The sequence below is a fragment of the Megalobrama amblycephala genome, linkage group LG21 (assembly GCF_018812025.1).
Source record: "Megalobrama amblycephala isolate DHTTF-2021 linkage group LG21, ASM1881202v1, whole genome shotgun sequence".
In the NCBI taxonomy this organism is placed as follows: Eukaryota; Metazoa; Chordata; class Actinopteri; order Cypriniformes; family Xenocyprididae; genus Megalobrama; species Megalobrama amblycephala.
Window position 1 is genome coordinate 15,501,513 of NC_063064.1, and position 26,713 is coordinate 15,528,225.

The following is a 26,713-nucleotide window of genomic DNA, read 5'->3' on the forward strand; positions in this document are numbered from 1 at the left end:
TGACAATAATTAGCTCATTCCATTAAAGCAAATTAGCCTAATTTACAAAAACATTTACTGCTGTTGTTGCTTCACAGAAACATCCATCTCTCGTTTTTTATTATGAGTGTGTTTTTTTAATATGTCCCTGCTAGCAGATGTTTTTGTTGATGCTTAGTAAGGAAGGGGAAAAAATAAATTAACCATTTTTCCATCAACAACAGAATGCAATTAGTGTATTCAGGCCATTTGTGACATTTGCCAAATAGCAAAATCACTCTGATTCTTGATTTAAATGTTCTAGACAGGAGAACTAACAGAGTAAAAAGTTATGATATTTCTCCAAGTATGATTCACTTTGTTTTTCTGTTTTGAGCAGCGCCTGTTAAAGTAGGCAGCGTGCTTTTCATGTGTCAGTGGTTTAGTGCTCATTCTGAAAACTGCATAAGGGCCTCTTCCCCTCCCATTTGCAATTATTCACCAGACAAAACTCCGGAGCATCGAGCGAGCCATGGCACAATTGGTGAAATGGATTCTATGCTTTATTAGCCTGTTGTTTTGGTGCATCTTCTGGCAGGAAACCATGTGGTAAATTGGATAGATGGCTTGATAAAAAGCTTGTCGTGCAAGATATTTCATGCCGGATTTTTTTTTTCTTCTTCTTTAAACATTTTCGCCCAGCACTCTTAACAAGTGACTTGGTCCCACAGTGATTTATGAAATCAATTTGTCTTGTTATCAGCAGGATTGTGGAAGAGAGATAAAATCAGTAGGAAGTGATTTTAGTTCCATCTTTCTTTCTTTTCGATCCTGAGGGATGAAAGAGATGAGAGAAGCGGCACTCAAATCTGTTTGGAATGCTTTGACCCTCTGGTAGTCTGTGAAGGCTATGATTCTGAACAATATGAAACTGAAGTGTCTTTAATGCATAGGGGAGACTGGGGCTAGTTGTCACAAGGGCTGTATCTCTGTGGCTGTAAAATTGTGCACTTTCTCTAGTGGTTTCATATGTTGGTTTCAAACATCTAGCTCTTAAAGGTGCTAAAGAGGATGTTTTGTTTTATACATTTTTGCAATATTACTTGAAACTGTCTTTACTAACTGATAAAAGACTATTTATTAGGTGCACTGAAAATAATAATATTAATATACATCATGTGTGCACGAGACCTTAAAAACATCAGCCAATCGTTTACGTGATCATCGCGTAACCAATTGGCCCTCTGGCTTGTCAATCACTGCCGTGACATTCCTTGTGAGAGACGTGCGCGGATTGGCCCTCTGGCTTGTCAATCACTGCCATGACGTTCCTTGTGCGAGAGACGTGCGCGGCTGCGCGCTCCAGTAACTTTCCACACTCCACAGGCGCCGCATGCAATGTTTTTGTCAGGATCAGGAGAAACAACTGCAGATTATGAGTTACCTGCGGTGAGTCCGACATAATGAATCCACTAACACGACACAGCGAATGCCGGTGGTAAACACTCGTGTTCCAATACGAGTGTTTACGAGTTTTGGGAGGCGTTCCCTCGAAGGAGGGGGGGTTGTTCTTATGCATGCGCTCATTTCAAAAACTCAGTAACAGTCTTTGGTTTCTCAGTCGACGAAAAGATCCTCTTTAGCACCTTTAAACTGAAATAGTTTTTTAGAATTCTGTCCTTAAATCAAATTTCAGTATAATGTTTTATTTATTTATTTATTTATTATTAAAAGTTACGTCCATCTTCATTACAGTAGCGAATACAAGGGCTTATGTTTGATTTTGAAATCGGTGGGGACATCCACAGAAGCTGAGAATTCAGGAAATGAATATGATAAAGTATTAAGGTTAAGTCTATACTGACCTTTAATATGTTAATTAATGAATTCTGTGATGTTACAGGTAACAAATAAAAACAAGGAGGCAGTTTAACAGAGACTTTACTCTGTTCATAGTGCAATGCAATAGGCAATGTCATTTGTGTCTACTGTCTTGTTCCTACGGTGGCCCAGTAGTGCACAACACAACAAAATTTAAAAAGCAAACATAAGTTCACAACACAACGGAATCAAGCCGCAACACAACGGAAACAGGCTACAACAGAACAAAATCGAGCTGCAACGCAACAGAATAAAGCCACAACACAACAAAATCGAGCCACAACGAAAATGCTCCCAACCACTAGGGGGCTCACAGAGCTTGGTAAAGTTAGTTTTCCTTTGCCAATGTTCTATAGAGTCAGTAAGGAGTCCCGGACATGACGTGCAGGAAAAGAAATAGTAGGCTAAATTGTGCGCATGATTTACTAATTTCGTTCCCTAAATTTACTAAATCGTGCACATGATTTATTAATTCGTTCCCTCGATTTACTAAAACATGCACACGATTTACTGTTTTGCTCCCTTGATTTATAAATCATGCGCATGATTTATAAATCGAGGGAACAAAATAGTAAATCGTGTGCACGTTTTAGTAAATTGTGCACACGATTTATTAAATCGATGGAACAAAATAGTAAATCGTGCGCACGATTAAATTTTTTTTCTTGCATGTCATGTGCAGGGCTCCGTAAGTCAGCAATGATATCAATACCACGATTAATTTTAATAGTATGTAACCACTGTATATCGACATGAAATATTAATTCAAAATCACCTACGTACACAATAGCTTCATATATGAATAATTTGACGCGCTACCACGGCGCATGATGAAGGGAACGTCTGCCAATTCCACCAAGTGGTTAAAACGTATCATTTGTATTCATTGAATTACAGTGATTTTTTTCCTGAAAATAATTGTTTATTGTAAGTACATGAAGGGAGGTATTGACAAAATGTCTTACCAACAGGAACTATCAAGCTTTGGAATTTGAACATGTCTGTTTTTAAATGTTAAACAAAGTCATTGTAATGAATACAAATTTTTCATTTTAACCACTTGGTGGAATTGGCAGACGTTCCCTTCATCATGCGCCGTGGTAGCGCGTCAAATCATTCACAGGTATAAATATGAAGCTATTGTGCGCATTGGTGATTTTGAATTAATATTTCATGTCGATATACAATGTTTACATACTTAAAACTAATCATGGTATTGATATCTTTGTAAGACTGTTGACTCTATAGAACACTGGCAAAGAAAACTAACTTTACCGAGCTCTGAGAGCCCCCTAGTGGTCGACAGGCATTTCCGTTGTGTTGTGGCTCGATTTCATTGTGTTGTGAACTTATGTTTGCTTTTTTGTGTTGTGCACTACCGGGCCACCGTATGTTCCTTACTATTTGAAGAAGCCAAACATGTCTGCGTCTGTCATTAACAGAAATGAACTGTTGGCATATTTGTTTCACATCAGTATTGTCCAGTTTGTCCTGGTGAGCATGGCACACAGCAATACTGTTCAGTCTCACTTGTGCCATTGTTTTTCTGAGCCATGTGTTCAGTCTCCTAAGAGCACTGAAACTTCTTTCAGCCTCAGCTGTTGAAACTGTGATGAATAAAAGCAACCTGACAAGGGTTTCAACTTCAAACAGGCCTCTCACTTCAACAAGACCATGCCTTTAACAGACCAAGCAATGTAGTGTTTTCATGTTTTATGGGGACTTTCCATTGACATGATTTTTATACTGTACAAAGTGTATTTTCTATAACCCTACCCCACAAACTAGAGGTGTGCGATACCGCTAGATTTGGTATCGATCCGATACCAAGTAAATACAGGGCCAGTATCGCCGATACCTACCAATACCGATACTTTTTAATAATTAAGGTGGATGCGTCTTCAACCTAAATCTAAATGAATTTTCATGACTTTTAATTTGTTTTTGTGATTTGCATTTTGGGTTATTAATCAGTAGGCTACTACAAAAGCTTTTGTTCAGAAACAACTTTTGGTTACTTCTGTTTTATTTAAATAAACAAAGTTACAAAATGATTACTTCACAAATATAAAAAATGTAAAAACAAATTCTCTTTTCAAGTAGCATGTTAACAAAAAATGTTTCTCCTCTTTAGTGCACTTCTTTTCAGGATTTTTTTCTTAAATAAAGTCACAAAGTTTTACTTCACAATAAACATAAAAAAATGTAAAACAAATTCTCCTTGTAATACGATATAATGAGAACAAAATAACGTTTCTCCCCTTTAGTGCACTTCTTTTCAGGATTTAAAAAAAATAAATAATCATAAATAAAAACCAATTACTGTAAATACAAAATATAAAATGTAAAAATTAAACAACACCCAAAGCCTTCAGTTCAAAGAAATACTCCCAGAATCCCCTGTGGTCCCTGTTCCCCTGTGCAGAAAAGAGGTTTTGGTTAGAGGTTTTTGTTCAGGAACAGAATCATGTTCGACGAGCACGAGCAGCACTCTTGAGAGCTTGCTCTGCTCTGTGACAGCAGCAGCATTTTGACTAACACGGCCAGGTCGCAAAACGAGAGAAACTGAAACTTAAGTATCGATATTTTCACGTTGGTATCGATCAATACCGATACCAACGTTGGTATCGATATTATCGATATTAGTATCGATCTGCCCACCTCTACCACAAACATACCCATCTGCACGTTTACATTTTCAAATAACATCATTCTGTATGATTTCAGTTGTTTTCCTCATGGTGACCAACGCATTAGCAGATTATGAGCTGAATCACGGATTTCTGACATGGCTCTCTTTTCATACAGATTACATAAACAGAGAATATTTGTTTTCGATTTGACTTACACGATTTAAAACCTGACATTTCAACGTTTTTTTAGACATGAGTCTAATTTTTTTGTGATTAGTATTCACTAAGTTACAGTTCATTTTCTGAGAACTATCAGATTGGAGTTCGTTCAGAGGGAGACGAGAGATCACGAGTGTACACAAATAAAAGAAGATATTCCACAGATTAAAATGGTGTATAACTCTTAATTGTATGTGCAACATTGACAGAGTATTTTGAGTCTCTTTCACACTGGTTAGAAAAAAAACGCGGTGATCACGCCAGTGTGACCGCCGACCCGAGGGAGTTAAATTATAAATTCCTAAAATAACATTAGAACTTGCTAAGTTTTTACTTTTTAAACTATTATTTAAAAGTTTGTTAATATTATTTTTATATAACTGACAGTTCCCCAGTACAGTAGGGAATAGTAAGATGGCCGCTCGAACACTTCCGGTGGCTTCACCGCCTACTGGCAGTTTAGAACGCAGTGAGCAACCCTGTCATTTATATAGATCAGTGTTCTTTACAGAAATTGCCTTTAAAAAAAAAGAAAAAAGATCTTAACCTGAGAAATATTCACTGGAGTACAAATTGTAAAAACTAGCCCTGGTCTCCCATATACTTAGAGTATAGGTGGTCTACTAGGACTGAATTTCTGGTGTATGTGAAAGAGAGCTGTAATATTTAAACTGTGATTAATCTAGACATGGCACATGGCTCTCTCTCTATCTCTCGCTCGCTCGCTCACTTTAAGTAGAGCTGAAGCTGTGGAACTTTCCCTCAGGTGTAGCTGAACGGACCATCTGCTGTTGTTGACCAGAACCATTTCCAAACAACCAAAGTGAACGAAAGCATATGACTCACTCATTCTGTTTGCTACCTTTTTACATTTTAAGAGAAACTGAATTTTAACACTTCAGCTGTCAGAGGAGTTTGTTACTAAGAGAAGCTCAATATATATATATATATATATATATATATATATATATATATATATATATATATATATATATATATATTTTTTTTTTTTTTTTTTATATGCGTTAGACCTGTGTTCCTATTATATATTACACAGTATATTGCTTATATTAGATTCAGCTATAACCCATCATTTATTGCATATATTATTCATTTTATTTATTTTTTGCAATTACTGTATATGTGGCTGAATGAAGTATTGAATCAATAATGCCCTGTTCACCTTAACTGTAATGTATGTTTTTATTGTACATAGCCATGATGTTTCATTTAATAAACAGTCTAGCATAGTAGGGGAGATAGACAATGACAAATGTGCGGGCAAGAGCAATGAAACATGTTTGCTGAAAATAAGATCGCTTTGAACAATTTTTGCGTCTGTCAGCAATGATAGTTTTTTTGTTATTTTATGTTTCTCTTACCCTCTACCCTCTCTTTCTCTCTTTCCCTGCAGTGGAGTTCGAAACCTGTCAGCAAATAGAGGTTTCTTTTGAGAGCAGTGACCCAAAGTTCAGCGTTCGGCCGGATGGCTCTCTTTACGCAAAGCAAGATGTGACAAATCTAACCGAACCGATTCAGTTCATGGTGACAGCCAGAGACAGCGCGGGCAAGTATATCTGGGAGACCACTGTTAAACTGGCCCCTGCCGGACACCCACTATCTCCTCCTATTAACCAGGCAAGGACAAATTATTTATATCAAATATTATTTCTGAATATCATTTGTCTGTGTCAGTTGTGTCAGTTTTGCCTGAACCACTTAACAGGCTTTTGTCGAACTTTATACATTATAAATGTTATCTTTGTATTTTATATTTAAATATATTTATTATTTATATTTAAATTGTATTATTTATAAGGTACACTACCATTCAAAAGTTTGGAGTTGGCTAGATTTTTTAATGTTTAATGAAGTCTTATGCTCACCAAGGCTGCATTTTTTTTTAAATACTCTACAAACATTAATATTGTAAAATATTATTACAATTTTTTTTTTTAGTTGAATGTATATTAAAATGTAATGTATTTCTGTTATGTCAAAGCTGAATTTTATTTATTTTTTATTATTATTTTTAATATTTTTGTAGAAATGTGATTCATTTCAGAATTCTTTAATGAGAAGAAAATTCAAAAGAACAGCATTTATTTAAAATAGAATTTTTTATATTATAAATGTCTTTACTGTCAATTTCGTTCAATTTAATGCATCCTCACCAAATAAAAGTATTAAAAAAAAAACTTTAAAAACTTTATACTTAATTTTTACTTGTATACAATATTATTTATATATACTACCAATCAAAAGTTTGAGATAAGTATTTTTTATTTTTTTTCATTAATACTTTTATTCAACAAGGCTGCATTAAATTGATCAATACGCACTGAAGACTGGAGGAATGACTAATAAAAATTCAGCTTTGCCATCAATGTATAAATTACATTTTAAAATATATTAAAATAGAAAACAGTTATTTTAAATTGTAATAATATTTCAGAATATTTCTGTTTTTTACTGTATTTTTTTTTTTTATCTAAGAAATTCACGGTTAGCATAAGAGACTTCTTTCCAAAAAAAATCTTAATTTTAGTTTGTGTTTTTTTTTTTTTTTTTTTTCCTTCGGTTGTGAAAAGCCATGTGTGAGTCTAGCAGCTCAGTAATGGAGTGCATGAAATAATGTACATTGATTGAGTTCATGGTTTTAGGGGGGTTCAGAGGAGGTGATGTGCCGTCTCAGAGTAATAATTTGCCTTTATAGCAAGAGCAAGAACAAGATTCAATAACAGAGCAAGATGTTATTACGTTTAAGCAATCATCAGAATTTGAAAACTAGTTACAGTTTTTAAATTGATTACATTTCGTTTCTCCCTCTCGTGCATGTATGCACAGACTCCGTTGTCACGTGTGGAGTGCTTTTACAGGGTTTGCACAAGCCCTTGGCAACATACCAAAAGTCATGATCTGATTATGAAAGTGAATGCTCAAATGTAATTTTTATACAAAAGATGAAAGGAGTAATAATTCATCCAAGCACACACACACACACACACACACACACACGACTGCCACAATGTGTCCTGCTTGGCAAGTATCATTAAACTTTTAATACATGTGGCTGTCATGCTCATGTCCTGTGCTCTGGTGTAGAGCAGATGAGGTGTACCGGCTTTATATAGATGTCTTTCCCACTGGCATCGGACTGTTTCTGCATCCAAAGTGACCTAGAAATGCCAAGCAGAGAGGCGGGAATGCAGGTCCTCTAGGGATCCAGGAGTCTGGTCTGGCGAGCCCTATCCCCGTGTCCCTAACCCCACACATGTCCTCTCCTTCTGCATGACCATTTAGAGAAATGTCTCCTTGCCGGTTACGGCAGGTTACTGAAGGACAAACGCACATGTGCGCGCACACACACACACACACACACACACACACACACACACACACACACACACACACACACACACACACACAGAGCAAGAAGATACATGGGTGTTCTGGGAGATGTGACTCTTTGCAACTCTCTGACCTAGTTGAAGACTATAAATAATTAATGAAAAAAATTATTAAGTCATTTAGCTCTCAGAATTTAAGATATGTTTGCATCTATTTACGTGTCAGAATTTCTTATGTGTTGTCTCTAAGTCATGACAGATGTGATTTCCACAAACTAATTCTTCTCGAATCACTCACTAAAGTGCCAAAAAGCAGGGCATAGGAACAATCTGACAAAGTAAAGGGACATTATTACAAAGCTTATCAGTTTGGCTAATGAATATTAATTAGGTATCATAAGGTTTGCCCAGTACTCCTTAACTGATTTGCTGAAAGGCATGTAAGAGGGTGCTAGCCAAATTAGCTTGTGTCCAGTTCACTACAGTTTGTTTTTTACACCAAGCAGAATAAAAAAAATTTTTTTTTTACTTATAATTTTTTAAATATTACTTTATTATATTACTAAATAAATAATAATATAATAAATTATTTCTAAAAAAAAAAAAGTTATTATATAATAGTTAATTATAAATATTTATAAAACGGTTAGTTCCTGTCCTTAATTCTAATTGGTCACTAGCTTTGTTTTATTCATGATAAAACACGACTATGACCGCTTCACCCAACGGTTCTGTGTATCACTACACAACACCCTTAGCAATCACTCTAAGAGTGGTTAACTAAACTGTTCTCAATTGATATTGTTCATTGAAGCTTACTGTATTATGTAGAAGAGTATTGTGAGAAAGAGATCGAGTGAGTTTATTACCTGCATTCAGATTTAGCATTTTCCTTCAGGTCAGTCCTATGTTCATAATAAAAAAATCTGTTTAAATGTCCTCTGCAATATCTTGTCCTTTTAACAGTTAAGGGGTTTTCCCTTGACTGACAGCGCTAGTCAAAGCATTTGTCAGTTGTTCCGTGTTCACAATTCAGTCAACAATTCAGTCTTTTCAGTGTAAAAGTCTTCACTATAGACTGACAGACTCATAAAGACAGTCTTTGCCGCCATCTAATGACATAATAATGTAACTTCTGTTGCTGTTCACGGTCAGGGACTATTTTTTCCGGCGGAAGGAAGGCTTTTAGTGAAAATTTATTTCATGAAGTTGCACTGATACATATTTTTGGCTTTAATATTTGTATTGTGTGGTAACCGTTTTATAAAAGCAATAAGGTACTCGAGGCTAGTGCTGTATCGTGAATAAGTCACAGCTGAAGGGGTTGCAGGCACTTCAGCCGTGACTTATTCACGATACAGCACAGCCTCTCGCACCTTATTGCTTACAAATACCATACTAATAATGATAAAATTACAATTATTATTATTGTTGTTATTATTATTAGTAGTGGTAGTAATATTGTTGTTGTTGTATATACAGTATGTATATTTCATTATTTATATCTTAATAATAATAATAATTGTTGTTGTTGTTGTAATTAATTAAATCTATTAAAATTTTAAAATGATAATTATCATGTTTAATTATTAATGTTATTCATTATTTCCAATAACAATACTTTTAGATAATTATAATTATAATTATTTTAAATCATACCTTGATAATGCTTTTTTATAGATTAGCTTGCAGTACTATGTAATTACCATGGTATTTAATTATGATAATCATGGCATATAATAAAAGTACCATGATATTACCATCTCATACAATCATGTTACCTTTTTAGTAATAAGGGTATGGGTATATTACGTACATTAAATTATCTGTGCTGACAGGAAGTTTGATCTCCCTTAAGACAGTATACATTTAGTTTTTACTTTTCCATGCATTTATGTAATTTATTTTGGCCTCTTGACTTGAAATAGATATATTTAGAGGTAGAGCAGAAATTAGCATAGAAATGAGTGCTTAAGATCAGCGCCACCTTAAAAGAACACACATTACATACAGAAATGTACACACACACACACACACACACACACACACACACACCGCCATGACTCGTTTTCATTAAAAGTAATTAAGATACCTCAATTACTTAGTAAGCAAATCTTTTGTTACTTTGAACTATCAGAGATGATTTGAAAGACACTGATATGGAAGCTAGCTTTCATCAAGTGGATGCTAACAAAGATAGCCCTCAGTGCGATTCTTTGTGTCTCTGCTGAGCGTAAATGTCAGTAGGTTGCATGTAGTTGATTATCAACTTGCATGGCATTTGCCCGGATGGCATGGCTTTTATTGGTTTGATCCACATGCAGCTTTCATTCTATTCTATTCTGTTGTATCTCTTTCTGAGCTGACAAGTTCCAGCGAGTGCTTTAGAGTTCAGCACAACAGTGCCGTAGCTTTGTCCCACAACATGTTTTATTGAGTAAAGTTTCTATGCTTTTGGATGGTTCAGGTCTAAAAATATCCAGCACTGTTCTTTGGCTGGCATTTAGCGAGATATGAGCCTCATCTGCCCGAAGCTGGAGTTTGGAATTCATGAGTGCTAGGAATTATGTGCAGCTGACAGTAGTTCGGTTTTCCTCTAAATTATATAAATTCCTATGAACAACCAGTCAGAAACTAAATTGATTTTACGTCTTACAAGCTTTAAGAACAACATAACACAGTAAGTTAAGCTGTATGTGTTTGATTCTCAAAGAATAAACTTGTACGGATAATTTGCTTTATTTTTGCTACTACACTAAATGCAGTGTACTAGGCATTTCATATAAGCGAATCAAAAACAAAAGAGTCATTTGTGCATGAATCTGGCAGTAGTCAACATTTGAAGTGGATCAAAACCTTTTATCAAAGTTGTTCTAAAACCTTCTTTTTAGGACAACTTAGTTCTTAGGACAACTTTTTTGTTCCACTTCAAATGTTGACTACTGTATTTTTGAAAAAAAAAAAAAAAACCTACCCATAAGACTTGTGTTCAGAAATTGGAGTTGATTGTTTTGTATGCTTTTAATTCACTGAACAGGCTCCTAAGATTCATTTGTTTGGGAATAAATCTACACAGGTTGTGCTGGATTTTGTGTTCACTAAAAAACAACTGATTAATTAGTTCAGGAATTGGAGTTTAATCATCAGTATGTTTTTGATTCAATGAAAAGCCTCATCCCATAAAACTAGTTTATTTGTGAATCACACTACACTGGTCTTGATGTATGTTTTTGATTCACTGAAAATAACCAATTCATAAGACTCATTTGTTCAGGAATCAATTTCTGGTTTGAACATTGTAGTTTTAAAGGGTTAGTTCACCCAAAAATGAAAATATTACTTACCTTCATGCCGTTCCACACCCGTAAGACCTTCGTTAATCTTCAGAACACAAATTAAGATATTTTAGTTGAAATTCGATAGCTCCGTGAGGCCATCATGATTTGACACACTGATTCATTATGCTCCGATGCTTCCTGAAGCAGTGTTTTGAAATCGGCCATCACTAAATAAGTCGTTATTTTGTTTTTTTGGCGCTCCAAAAATATTCTCGCCGCTTTATAATATTAATATTGAACCACTGTACTCACATGAACCGATTTAAATGTTTTAGTACCTTTATGGATCTTGAGAGAGGAAGTGTCCATTGCTCCCTATGCAGGCCTCACGGAGCCATCGGATTTCAACTAAAATATCTTAATTTGTGTTCTGAAGATTAACGAAGGTCTTACGGGTGTGGAATGGCATGAGGGTGAGTAATAAATGACAAAATTTTCATTTTTGGGTGAACTAACCCTTTAACAGTGTGTGGTAAGATGAAAATAGCTAAACAACTATTTGGTAACTGTATTAAAGTCCCCCTGTAGTCAAAAAAATGTATCTCTTAAAACTCATCTTTGATCACCAAAGTGACATATTTAAACATTTTTTCCTGTGAAAAAAAAAAATTCATGCCTTAAAATAGTCTGAATGTAACTCTACAGCCTTGCTTCATTTAATATACATGGTTGTATGAATATGATAATTAGCCCTGCCTCCACTCACTCGCAGGAGCTCAGAGATCCACTCGGTCAATTTACTGAGGTAAACGCTGCACAATGGTATCACTTTTTACAATTCAGACACATGGCAGTAATTAAAGGTGCCCTAGATTCAAAATTTGAATTTACCTCGGCATAGTTGAATAACAAGAGTTCAGTACATGGAAAAGACATACATTGAGTTTCAAACTCCATTGCTTTCTCTTTCTTATGTAAATCTCATTTGTTTAAAAGACCTCCGGAAAACACGCGGATCTCAACATAACACCGACTGTTACGTAACAGTCAGGGTGTACGCCCCAATATTGCCAGCCCATGCATATGCCAGCAGCCAGTAACGTCTGGATCTGCACAGGTGAATCAACAGACTAGGTAAGCAAGAACAACTGCGAAAATGGCAGATGGAGCAATAATAACTGACATGATCCATGATAGCATGATATTTTTAGTGATATTTGTAAATTGTCTTTCTAAATGTTTCGTTAGCATGTTGCTAATGTACTGTTAAATGTGGTTAAAGTTACCATCGTTTCTTACTGAATTCACGGAGACAAGAGTCGTCACTATTTTCATTATTAAACACTTGCAGTCTGTATAATTCATAAACACAACTTCATTCTTTATAAATCTCTCCAACAGTGTAGCATTAGCCGTTAGCCACGGAGCACAGCCTCAAACTCATAGAGAATCAAATATAAACATCAAAATAAATACTTTACTCACATAATTCGAAGCATGCATACAGCATGCATGACGAACATCTTGTAAAGATCCATTTGAGGGTTATATTAGCTGTGTGAACTTTGTAAATGTGCTGTAATATAATCGAGAGCTCGTGTGGTAGGGAGCACGCGAATTAAAGGGGCGGCGCGCTGAAAAAATCAGTGCATAGTTAATGATGCCCCAAAATAGGCAGCTTAAAAAATTAATTTAAAAAAAATCTATGGGGTATTTTGAGCTGAAACTTCACAGACACATTCAGGGGACACCTTAGACTTATATTACATCTTGTGAAAAAGCATTCTTGGGCACCTTTAATATGATTAGCCTTTAGCTTGACTACATTATCAAACAGCTAATATTGTGTTGCTAATGTTACACAAACCAAGTTTCCGTTCACGAGTCAGCTGTCTTCTAAAAATCTGTATCCTTAGAAACACCTTAAAACGTCAGTGGAGAAAAGCATATTCATCATAACATAGTAATATACATCATTCACTCGCTATATTGCTAAATCTACCCGATTTTTCTGGGTAGATTAAAATATACCGGGATATATTCTCTTGAGACTCCCCTGTTTTAGAGTGGTAATAGTTAATGCCCGCTAGCACTTTCACAAGGTAGTTTGTGATGTCAGAAACTGTCATTAGATCATTGAAGTTTAAAACAGAAAATACTCAGCAATGGTGTTGACTTATGAATTTGCACATGGTTTGTCTTAAAAACACCACATAGACATATAAACAACATTAAAAACTTAATTTTCACCACAGGGGACTTTAAAGCTTAAACTGGAAAAACTTAGGCTACATAAAAATTAGAAATGTAACTGAAATAAAATAAGTTAAAGTACAAGCATTACTAATAATAAAACCGAAATAAAATAAATTAAAACTGAAAATGTAAGAATATAAACTTATTCAGAATATTACTAAAAAAATCTAACTATCTAAATAATTTTAAAATAACGCTGACTCATAAGACTCATTTGACACAGTGGAGCACTTTTGTAGTACTAATTCTAATCCCGCTGTTTGTTCTCGTCTTTTCAATAATGGAACTTCAGTGAAAATCCAGGTACATTTCTGGTTTCTCCCGACGGTGAGGTCTTGTGCGAAGAATGATTAAGAAAGTAGCAAATGAGTGGCGTGTGGCGTACTGGCGTGTAATGGAAAACTCCAGACAGGGTTGCAAGCAGAGCAATGCGGCCCTATAGAACAATAACCTCCAGATGTCTGCTGCAGAGCTGCAGGCTGACTGATGCCCAAACGGGTTTCTTCTCAGCAGGGAGGGATGGGGAGCCAGCTGGCAGGGCTGGTTCTTCTGGAGCTACGGGAGCTCAGGGCAATCCAGGCAGCCATTTCACACACGCTGACTCCCGAATGCGCCCACACACACATATGCATGCACGTATACATAGCAGCACATTCCCTACATCTGCCGTGCGCCGTCCCACAACACAACATGCTTGTTCTAGTTTATTCTTTCCTCACTGTCTCTTGTAATGGGTGCAGTGCTTGTTGCCCTACCAGAGGAATAAGCCTTTTCATTAGGCATGCTGTTGTAAGTCTGTGCCTTTCATTGGCGCCGCCATGCTATGGTGCATCAAACCAGCCTGGATCTTCCCATGCTGTTGGCTACACATTTGGAGGAATGCTTCTGTGGTGCCAGTGAGAGCTGATTGATAAATCAAGGTCTTTATCACAGCTCCCAATGTCCTGTTTTTCAGCAGGCAAAAAAACGATAGAGATGGAGTGAGAGACAGATCGAGAAGATGAATACCCTGCATTAATGAACAGATCTGTGAGGCGAGAGATAAGGAGTGTCTCTGAATGCGTCCTCCCGAAGGTCACGTTGCTGACCGGACATATGCCGTCTAGGGCCCTATGAAATACGCATTTAATCGTTTTAATGGTTTAATTAAATTTTAAAGCATGTTTAATTCAGTTCACATTTATTTGTATAGCGCTTTTCACAATACATATCTTTTCAAAGCAGCTTTACAGAAAATGAATGTGTCTACATTTCGACCTGTTATCAAAAGCGACTGTGTCCAAGTAATGTATGTACATATACAAATCTCGCAGTTAGCTAACAATGTTTTAAATTTAAGCCAGAAACAATGAGTTCTTAATTAAAAGTAATTCATTAGAATTCAACATAATGACTACAATATATAGAAAATTTAGCAATGGTGCATGTTGAGTTTGCGTCATGTCTATCAATTGAATTCATAAAACTATTCATAAAACTATTTTAACGATCGAAGTGCATGGTGCAGGTGTGCTTGGGTGTGTCCGAATCCACTTTTGATAGTTTAACGACGGAAAAAAATGGTTTGTGCGGCAGGCACATGGTCCAAAATGGTTGTACCTAGTCTCTTAATGAGTCATGGGTGTGTTTTGGGCATAACATGCAATAAACCAATCAGAGTGCCATCTCCCATTCCCTTTAAAAGCCAGGTGTGCTTGCACTGTGGTGGATTGCTATTTACATGGCACAATATAGACATCCTCAACCTGACAAGTCAGTTTAAATATGTGTGTATTGCCACGATTGGTCAAATAATTAGCCAATTTCATTTGTCATTACTGCAAATAGGTAATTCTGATACATGCAATGACTATCCATTATGACATGTAGGCATTTTTATCTTTATGTACACAATAGTAATCTTTTACATTGTAATCCTTTTATTTTTAATATTTGGCATGTTTGTGTGCTGCTGCGCGTCCCTGTGTGTGTAACAAGCATAAAGTACATATGTTGTGCACCCACCTATATGCACATATTACTAACGCTCCCTTTAAATAACAAAAAAAAAATAAATAAATACTGCGCCATTGACTTTAGACCAGGTGTCAGTTGACCAAAGGTGCAATCGTTTTCAGTTGCCTTAAAATAGCAACGCACCTGAACACACCTCATTTTCAGACCAGCACGCCAATGGGCGAACAGATGGGCGCGACTGCATTTGATATATTAACAACGTGGGCGCTGGACATGAAAATAACTGCGTCGGGCTGAAACTAGCAAAAAAAACACTTGCGTAGCGCCTGTATTGCGCCGGGTGTATGATAGAGCCCAAAATGTATAGGCGCTATGCAAGTGTTTTTTTTTTTGCTATGTTGTCAGGAGTTCTTTGTTGCCTATATAATTTTTATCAGGATTTATAATTTAATATAAAGGCATATATATATACCATACAAATTTTATATATATATATATATATATATATATATATATATATATATATATATATATATACATACAGTACAGTCCAAAAGTTTGGAACCACTAAGATTTTTAATGTTTTTAAAAGAAGTTTCGTCTGCTCACCAAGGCTACATTTATTTAATTAAAAATACAGTAAAAAACAGTAATATTGTGAAATATTATTTCAATTTAAAATAACTGTGTACTATTTAAATATATTTGACAAAGTAATTTATTCCTGTGATGCAAAGCTGAATTTTCAGCATCGTTACTCCAGTCTTCAGTGTCACATGATCCTTCAGAAATCATTCTAATATGCTGATTTGCTGCTCAATAAACATTTATGATTATTTTCAATGTTGAAAACAGTTGTGTACTTTTTTTTTCAGGATTCCTTGATGAATAGAAAGTTCAAAAGAACAGCATTTATCTGAAATACAAAGCTTCTGTAGCATTATACACTACCGTTCAAAAGTTTGGGGTCAGTAAGAATTTTTATTTTTATTTTTATTTTTTTGAAAAGAAATTAAAGAAATGAATACTTTTATTCAGCAAGGATGCATTAAATCAATCAAAAGTGGCAGTAAAGACATTTATAATGTTACAAAAGATTAGATTTCAGATAAACACTGTTCTTTTGAACTTTCTATTCATCAAATAATCCTGAAAAAAAATATTGTACACAAATATTTTGTACAGTTGTACACATTAAATGTTTCTTGAGCAGCAGATCAGCATATTAGAATGATTTCTGAAGGATCATGTGACACTGAAGACTGGAGTAATGATGCTGAAAATTCAGCTTTGCCATCACAGGAATAAATTACTTTGTGAAATATATTCAAATAGAAAACAGTTATTTTAAATTGTAATAATATTTCACAATATTACTGTTTTTACTGTATTTTTAATTAAATAAATGTAGCCTTGGTGAGCAGACGAAACTTCTTTTAAAAACATTAAAAATCTTAGTGGTTCCAAACTTTTGGACTGTACTGTAAATATAATTTTTTTTTTTTTTTTTTTTTTTTACCAAAACAGTGGTAATCAAATCATTTAAAATGCAATTAAATGAAAATGTAACAGTTCCTTTTACTTTTTGGCAAAGAAAGTGCTGCACAACAGGTTTACTACTAAACGAGCAATATCACACTCGTAGCTGTGCGATACGGCTGTATATAAGCACGACTGTGATTCGGATTATGATGGTAATCATCAGTTTGAATGTCCGCAGAGGAACGCAATGTATAATAATATATAATAATATAACTTTCACTGATACTATTGACAGACCCTTTCTCAATACTAAATACGGCATGTTATTTATATAAAATAATATGTATTAAACAACATTTTTTACATGAACAACAATAGCCATTATAAAAGACATAAACACAAGCAAATCCCAAATCATTTTGCTCTGGAACAAGTAATAGATTTATGAGACCAAAGATTGTCTGTTTGATATACCCCATGAATTATGTTTTTAACCACTATCTACATAAGAGCCAGCGGCAAATACCTGAATGACTGGCCGAGATGAATCTGTTCTCTGCGGGTACATGAGCACTGAACGGCTGCTGATGGCCTGGGGCTCGCATCTGTGAAAGCGTCAAAACAAAATGCAAAATATGCACTATGTTTATATATGAGTCACATATTTGAGGTCTAAATAACTACATTCTCGCCTAAAAAAAACCTCTTTAAACTATATTTCGTGACGTAACAACAGTAGTGTTTATAAAAAATATGGTGGATTTGCTCAACCGCTATGACAGTCGCCTCAAGCGGAGTGATATAAACGGTGAAACGGTACCAGTGCTGATACTGGGAGAATATCGCACGCCTCTCAACCAATCAGATTCGAGAACCAGAAAGAACTGTTGTATAAAATGAAATACAGAAGAAAAATTGTGTGATATTCCTTTAAGTTTTACAAATGTTGTTGTTATTATTCTTATTATATACTGCATTATTCCCGAATTCCATGATCCTATCCGCATTTTCAGCATCACCCATTGCATCCCTAGGCGTCGGCACGTGCTGAACTGGCGATGAGGATGCAGGAGTTTTGAATGCTTTCTTATGATTTGCCTTTTGTCTGGGGGGATTATTTAGCCTTCACTGCTCAACTTGATTTCACCTCGATCTCTTTTTTCATTCTCCAACCTCTTCTTTCTCTATTTCACCCTCTTATGCACAGTAATTCCACCTGCCGCCTCCCGAAAGGTCTCGTTGCAGCTTCTCTCTCGTGCTGCAGCAGGTACCTGTGAGCTTCGTGGATGAGCAGAGCTGAGGCGGAAGTGATTTTATCAGCGCCTCACAGCTGCCCTCCTCACTCGTTCACGGCTCCCTCCCTGCCACGACACAATCCCTCCATTTTCCGAGCCCCTGCAGCCAGAGCCATCAAGCTGTGAAAAATTAAAACAAAAGAGGGAAAAAATACAATATGTTTGCTCAGATTTGCCTCACATCTGTTCGAGCTCTTCTGCCGACAAACCATGTTTGTGAGACATTGATAGGCTGACCTGCCTACGCATGCTTGAGTTGGCAGCCCCTGCCGGGGGACGCGAGACAGACCGAGAGAGAGAGAGAGAGAAGACTGGGATTTTGCGAAAGTGCCTCTGCTCGAAAATGCAGTGCCACAGACGTCGAGGTGTCAGGGGAAGAAACAGCGACACAGGATTGCACGAAAAGCTGACAATTCAGAGATGAGCGCTAAAGACATTAAATGAACCGCAGGACAGTCCCCTTCCCCACACACACAGTCAGCTGCTGTGAAAAACGGTGGCTGTTTGATTGGTTGCTTCAGCCCTTTCCTTGGCCTTTGGATGAATCAAGTAAGGGTCAGCGGCAGCTCTAGTTTTTCTTGTCTAAATTATTGATGTGGTATTTCATCAATCTTTTTCATTGGGCACCCATGAGGAAATGTCATGGTATGCGTCACTGTGGTATTGCTGTGTTATAAGGGCTGGTTTACAGAGGCCTTGACGCGATTTGTCATTTTGATTGGTCGTTTTAGCAGAAACCCCACAGCTATGTTTACGATCCTGACTCGGGGCTCAGGTGTGCACATACCGTTCCACGACTGTTTCATACCATTACCTCACAAATAATAAGTGATTAGTAGTAATTGGACAGGTATGTACTCCTATTAAAGGTGTGTTTGTCTTTTCAAACCTTCTGTTGTACAGTCTAAATTGCTCTTTTAAAACTCTGGAGACTTATATGAGTTCTCAGTTGTGATTTAACATTTTCTCAGTGTGTTTCCCCTTCCTTTCAAACAGTGCTGATATTTTGCCATGCCATTTCATTGTGGTCAGTATTACTTGGACTAAAATTGGACTTTTAGTTGACAAGAAGGTTTAATTTTGAATACTGAGTATTCAAATATTTATATTTAAGCAGATTATTAAACCCACCCAAACCAGCGTTGTTATTGTAAATTAAAACTATTCAAAAATGTTTTTGTTAATTGAAATAAAACAAAATATAAATATTATAAATGTTTAATGTTTAAGTTTAAATTGGTGTACAAAAATTACTAAAACTAAAGCTTTGCAAAAGCTAAAGAGAAATATTATAAAACAAAAATGTACATAACAAAACAATAAAACTAAAATTAAAATGAAAACTAAAAATTAAAAAAAAAAAATGAAAACCAATTTAAAATAATATTAATAATATATATTAAAGGGGTGGTTGATTATGATTTCACTTTTTTATTGTTGCTGTTTGAGCATAAACAACATCTGCAAAGTTATGCCGCTTAAAGGATTAGTTCACTTTTAAAATAAACTTTTGCTTGATAATTTATTCACCCCCATGTCATCCAAGATGTCCATGTCCTTCTTTCTTCAGTCGAAAAGAAATTAAGGTTTTTGATGAAAACATTTCAGGATTTTTCTCCATACAATGGGCTTGAATGGGCACCAGATGGTTCAACGTCCTAAAGACAGTTTCAGTGCAGCTTCAAAGGGCTTTAAACGATACCAGACGATGAATAAGGGTCTTATCTAGCGAAACGATCAGTCATTTTAAAAAAATTAAAAAAAGTTTAAGTTTTATAAGCACAAACGTTCTCCTTGCTCTGTTCTCGGATGAGCGTTCGTGACGTCACGTAATACGCAATTACGTTGAAAAGGTCACGCTTGACAAAGGCGGAAGTACAGATTCGGTGTTTACAACGTGCAAATACTAACCCTGCGTCTCGATCAGCTCCCTAGTTCCCTAGGTCGTGAATCAGTATGAAAGTGAATGTGGCTGATTCCCTGATCAGTGCCCTGACTACTGAACTAGGGAGCTGATTGAGACACACGCCGTTTACAAAAAAAAAAAAAGGTAAAACAACTAATGGTTCTTCCTGTGTCAGTACCACCAGACAGTCATACCCTTCTCCATCAGAACAAAAACACCTCTAAAGGGGGTCGCACACCGGCCGCGCGAGCTCAATTTTGAATCGACTCCTGATAGAAGAGCTGCACAATGGGAGTGTTTTACGTCAACAGGGAAACGTTACATATGCTTTAATATTTCGCACTGAGGTTAGTGTACATGGAAAAATGGCACAACAAAGCAAAAGGAAAGAAAAGGCTACGTTTATTATACATTTTTAGACTTTATTCAAGCTGTTTTAAACTAAAAATGTAAAACTAATGTATCTTGCAGCACAGGGTGAAGTCAGTATGTACATTAACGACAATTTGAGAGAAATATAATATACATTTAATGTAAACAATGTACATGGCGCTCTGTGGCGCAGCAGGATTTTGAACAACTTCCTGGGCGCCGCGGACAGGCACCGAATGTCGCCGCCGGTGTGCGGACACTCATAGAAAACAATGCGTTCGAATTTTAAAGACGTGGCTCTGCGCTGAGCTTCGCGTCCGGTGTGCGACCCCCTTAAAACGCTGTTGCTCAGTAACGGTGGAAATTTTGTCCGGTAATGCAGCGAGATGGAAACAGGGACTCACCGACTGATTCTAATGGCGGGATTGAAATGGTCCAGTCGTGGCAGCATCTAGATTCTTCCTCTGTTGGCAATGGTTGGCATTTGCCACATGTGCACCACCACGTCTCGTTAGATCTTCGTCTGCCCGATGCTTGAGAGGTGTGTGTCGCCGCAGCAGTCTCTTCCATCTGCCTAATTTCTTCCTCTGTGTATTCCGGTTCAAAAGGTAGGGCAGGCGAAAAACTCATCTTCTCCTCGTCCGACATTGTTGTTTTACCTTTTTTTGTAAACGGCGTTTGACTTAGTATTTGCACGTTTAAGTTGTAAACACCGAATCTGTACTTCCGCCTATGTCAAGCGTGACCTTTTCAACGTAATTGCGTATTACGTGACGTCACGAACGCGCATCCGAGAACAGAGCAAGGAGAACATTTGTGCTTATAAAACGTAATTTTTTTTTTTTTTTTTTTTTTAAATGACCGATCGTTTCGCTGGATAAGACCCTTATTCATCGTCTGGTATTGTCTGGTATCGTTTAAAGCCCTTTGAAGCTGCACTGAAACTGTCTTTAGGACCTTGAACCGTCTGGTGCCTATTCAAGCCCATTGTATGGAGAAAAATCCTGGAATGTTTTCATCAAAAACCTTAATTTCTTTTCGACTGAAGAAAGAAGGACATGGACATCTTGGATGACATGGGGGTGAGTAAATTATAAGCAAAAGTTTATTTAAAAGTGAACTAATCCTTTAAAGTTCAATGCAAAGGGAGATATTTTTTCCGTTTAAGGACTACAACAAATGGCTGGAACTACAACGAGCTTCTTCCCGGGTTGGTGACATCACTAACCCTAAAATTTACATAAACCCTGCCCTCGAGAGCACACAACAAAGGGGTGAGGCTGTGTTATTGCAATATAGTACATAACACAAATGCAATAGCATGTCAAAAAAGCAAGATGTCAACATAAGTAATAACCGTAATTAAACTAATCTATACCTGTTCTATCTTCATGCAGCATATATTCTCTAGCTCTGTAGGCATCTTACAACAGTTCCCACATGAGCGATTTACAGATTATCATGACGGAATATGCTAATCAATGACTTTAAGGTAGTTAACTCCACATCAGCTACATAAATGTATCCACTAACCGTTCAGAAACGTCCTGTTGCATTCTACATGTTGTCACTTCTTCTTGAGTCTCTCCGACTCCGGTTTGAACATAAAAGGCTGAACAGTTTCTGACATTTTCAGTGGCTGCGTCCGAAATCGCATACTACATGAGTAGGTACTACATTTGAATTTGAACGTACTTCCCGACCGTTAAAACAGTACGTTCTATATAGTATGAATATGGGTAGTATGAATGGAATTCGGACGTACTACATCCGCCATGTTAATGTTGTCACTTGTCATGCGTCCTCACAACAGCGCGAAAATTTAAATATGTCAAAGTATAATCACCTATTTAGCTAGGAAATTTTACCTCAGAATAAAAATAAATCTGTGAATATCACGACAGAGGCTGATTTGAAGCAACGAAATTAAGTAATTTATTGTTAAAAATGAATGCATATAAAAATACACGAGAAACAAAAGACATGAATCAATAAACAAACTTGAATACATTATATATATAAATAAATAATGCGTAGATAGACAGAGAGGGCGAGAGAAATACACAACATGGCCTAAATATTATATACAAAATAAATACAATGATAATAATATACATATTCTAAAAAAAAAACTACAAACTGTGAGCCCTATAAACTACTGCCGCCTGAATGTTGCTGTCCGTTAAGTTTTCTAATCTCATTAAACTGCTTAACAACGAACGTCTCCGTTAAATAAAACAGTGTTAACAAGCGGATGTAACGTTATCTCGACCTGTTCGTTAGCTTGATGTGCTTGATGTGCTGTCAGTAATAATGATTAAACATCTTTTTACATCTTTTTGTAAGTAAACGGCTGACTTATTGAAAGTTTAAACAATGTAATAAGTCAGCCGTTTACTTACATAATGTTAAACAAGTGCAATTTAACCACAATAAACACCATTTTTCCCTGAGGTACTTAAGGACTTGAATGAGCTGCATATCGCCGCTTTCCGCCATTTTCGAATATGAAGAATCCTCTCCTGTGGCATCACGGGATAGCGCAGCGTCCATCGAATGCCTACTACAGAATTCGGGCGGAAGCAGTAGGTCATCCGGGTACTTCTCGCCTACTGTTTTTCGAATACTATGAATTCGGACATACTACTCGCCTCGCATACTGTTTTTCGCATACTATATAGTAGGGAAGTATGCGATTTCGGACGCAGCCAGTGAGTCTGCGTGAGGTAATTGGCGCTGCTAACATGAGCTCTTGAAACTCCGCCCTCTACTTAGCAGCAGCTCATTTGCATTTAAAGGGACACACAAACAAACAGAGCGTTTTTGCTCATCCTCAAAAAGTGACAAATTTAACATGCTATAAAAAATTATCTGTGGGGTATTTTGAGCTAAAACTTCACATACACACTCTGGAGACATCAGAGACTTATTTTACATCTTGTAAAAGTTGCATTATATGACCCCTTTAAAATAATGCTGACCCAAACACATTGTATATCAGATTATATCTGATATATAATCAGGTATATCACATGTATACAAATAAACACCTGGAATAATAATAATAATGAAGCATCATTAAAATATCCATCAGTAATTTTGTTGGAGATATTAAAGATTGTATTGATAAATTGATCAATTGAGTTCATGTTGAAGTTTCTGACATTTGATTGTAGATCAGTTCTTGCTTTTTTTTTGTTGTTGTTGTTGTTGTTGTTGTTGTTGTTATTGTTATTATTCTAATAAGAATCATCTGATAAATTGAGAAAATGAAAATTCTGTCATTATTTACTCTCCCTCATGTCATTCCAAATCTGTAGGAGTTTGTTCACCAAAGATTTTTTTTTTTTTTTTTTGCTCTGTTCATACAATAAAAATCAATGAGTTTCAGTGTTGTTTTGAACCTCACAGATTTTCATAGTTCATAGTACTGACAAAAACAATTCAAACATTTTCTTCAGAATATCTTCTTTTGTCTCTGTGTCTCCATCTCTTTGCTGTGCAAGAAAACCGTTGAATCATCACGATCTTATTCATAGCATCAGCTTCTTTAAAGTTTCTTTTTAACGTACCTTCTATGTGTGTGAATTTGATGATCTGCTTCATATGGAGTGTACATATCTGTTCTCCACAGATTGCTGGGGATGGTATTTATGGCGGATCCTCCCACAACCACTATCAAAATCCCAGGCTCATTACGTTTCCACGACAACACCAGCGAGGCTCGTCCAATGGGCTGCGGCGACAGAAGCGAGACTGGGTCATTCCACCAATCAACGTGCCTGAAAACTCCAGAGGACCCTTCCCTCAAGTTCTTGTCAGGGTCAGTAACAGTTACAGCTCAATGCTTACTTGTTATAAACAGCATGGAAGATTAGTCTGGTTTATTTTGATTAAACACACAAGACCCTAACGTCTTCCGCCTACTTTGATATCTCCATAGCTTTTGCCGTGATCATATGGAATGTTTTGACAGATGCTGTTCAGTTATTAGTAAAACAGATACGATACTCAGCCATGAATGAAAAGACTCAAGATCTTGGCAAGCTGTGTCTTTCAGAACAGACAGTGCCACAACTCAAGTTTCACTGTGTCCCTTTGAGACATAAAAGAACAAGCCTCTCTCAAGTCTCCTCACAGAAGCTTTTACTCAGGCTTTGCTCTTCTGAAACACAGAGCTTTCCTCGCCACATCTCTTGAACCGCAGAGAAACCTAAGAGGTTAAAAAGCAGTATCACAGGTGAACATTTTCAAGAGGCTTCTTTCAGACAGCTCTTCTGCGTCTGCTGCTGAGAGCCCTTCTAAGGTAAGAAGAGGACTTGTGCTCCCTCTCTGAGTCAAGGGTTGATGAGGAAAGGGCTCGGAGGTAGATTGACACAGGGTATCAATATCTCTCATCCATCTAATGCTTCTACAAAGCCTTTCCTTAAGTTTCTCCAGCATGAGATGAGAAATGAGATTTGCAGGATCTTTTGTATCATATCTATAGGGTTCACTGCAAGGTTACATAAAGTACGACCCTGAGTTTGGCGGCACTCAGAATTGAACGAATAACTTCTTTTAAATTCCAATTCAGTTTCTACATTTGAAATGAATTTGAATGAAAACTAAAAAGAAATTCATATAGAGTAGCTGTAATTTCTAGCTTAGAATGTCAAAGTTTAAGACAAACTATTTGAATTTGTTGGAAAAACATGGAAAAAAAGTTTTAAAAAGTTTGAAGGTTATAAACCTAGATAGATAGATAGATAATATGAAAAAAGATTATTTTGTACCAAAATAATTATAAAAAGACTATATATGGCTTCTTTTCAGCTCTCTTTTCAGGTCTTTACATAGAGAATTCTGAATTTTGATGCTTGTATTCCATGTCGAATATCTTTTATGCATTTCTGAATAGTTTCCATAATGTAGAAGAAGTCTTATAGTACCAAGGACATGATGAAGACTTTGAATTACACCCATACATTACATGTTGTTTTAAAATGTTGAAACCCAATCCTTGAAATTCAAAAAACAGTAATATATGAAACGTTTTAATGCACAATTGTGTAAAATTGAATATCTACAAAGCTATTTTGTTAACTGTAGTCAGTAGCTAACTGTTTTGATTTGCAGTATGGTGCAAGATAGCTATACTAATTATGTTGGTATGAAAAGAGAAAGTGAGAGTGGTGGAATATAGAGATTTTGAGTCATTATATTGCAATATTTAATGCCATTATTGACCAATCAGAATTGAGTATTTAGGAGAACAGTGTAAGAAGACTATATTGGAAGATTCTAGGATGGTATGGCTGCAGGTACTCCAAATGTTGAAGAGGATGTGTTCTCATGTAGAGCTTTTATAGAAACCAGCACAAAAAAAGCACCCACCTCTGCGGTACTTTGAGGTGTGTTATCCATGCCTGGGCTCCTCTGGGTTTCTACAAGCTTAAGTTTGTGTTATCTGTCATTCAGGCTCCAGTCTGGCCTTAGCATTCTGTGGACTGTCTTCATAAACTCCCTCACGGCCACTTGTACCTCAGATTACACCCATGGATTACTACAATCTCTTTCCACCAATGCACACGCAGACACATGGACATCCCTTTAAACCACCCATATGGAAAGATTAGAAAACCTGGGAAAAAGCGAGGAATACATTTGAGGAGTTTTGATAACCCTTCTCACCTCTAGCCTTAAATTTCTCTAAAGTTTGGCTTTAGAGACCTGGGTCTATGGGTGTGTGGTGCTGGCAAGTTCTGTAAGCCTTTACTTTTTATTTGGATATTTTCAGGCAATGAAAGATCTCCTGCTGCAGCCAATACTTGGCAGATTATTCTGTACCAAATTATTCCATAATTATGGAAAATCTATATATGGCTTCTTTTCAGCTCTCTTTTCAGTTATTTACATAGAGAATACTGAATTTTGATGCTTATATTCAATGTCGAAAAATCTTTTATGCATTTCTGAACAGTTTCTATAATGTAGAAGTCTTGTAGTACCAAGGACATGATGTAACACACAAGACTTTGAATTACACCCATACATTTGCATGTTGTTTTAAAACGTTGAAACCCAATCCTTGAAATTCACATCTGAGCACATTTCACTCAACACAGCCTAGCCTGATCCATTTTTT

General features: G+C 36.3%; 1 protein-coding gene and 1 long non-coding RNA gene across 4 annotated transcripts in view; one reads left to right on the top strand and one right to left on the bottom strand.

Annotated features, from left to right (window-relative positions):
* cdh4 (cadherin 4, type 1, R-cadherin (retinal)) overlaps positions 1-26,713 on the top strand; it is a 299,485-nt gene that overhangs the window by 190,018 nt on the left and 82,754 nt on the right. The window contains exons 4-5 of one of the 2 annotated variants that reach the window (XM_048172488.1): positions 6,106-6,329; positions 24,221-24,409. In XM_048172488.1, the coding sequence (XP_048028445.1) occupies positions 6,106-6,329; positions 24,221-24,409 (413 nt within the window). Of the gene's footprint in view, positions 1-6,105; positions 6,330-21,473; positions 21,669-24,220; positions 24,410-26,713 lie in introns of those variants that run through there. The other variant, XM_048172490.1, reaches the window with a different exon arrangement.
* LOC125256458 lies at positions 13,243-22,180 on the bottom strand. 2 transcript variants are annotated; one of them, XR_007182116.1, is made up of 4 exons: positions 22,120-22,180; positions 18,285-18,428; positions 17,540-17,618; positions 13,243-14,519 (listed from the first exon to the last, which is right to left on the bottom strand). It is a non-coding gene; the product is annotated as an uncharacterized LOC125256458 (long non-coding RNA). The 2 variants fall into 2 exon arrangements; XR_007182115.1 differs by lacking the exon at positions 22,120-22,180 and adding an exon at positions 20,991-21,397.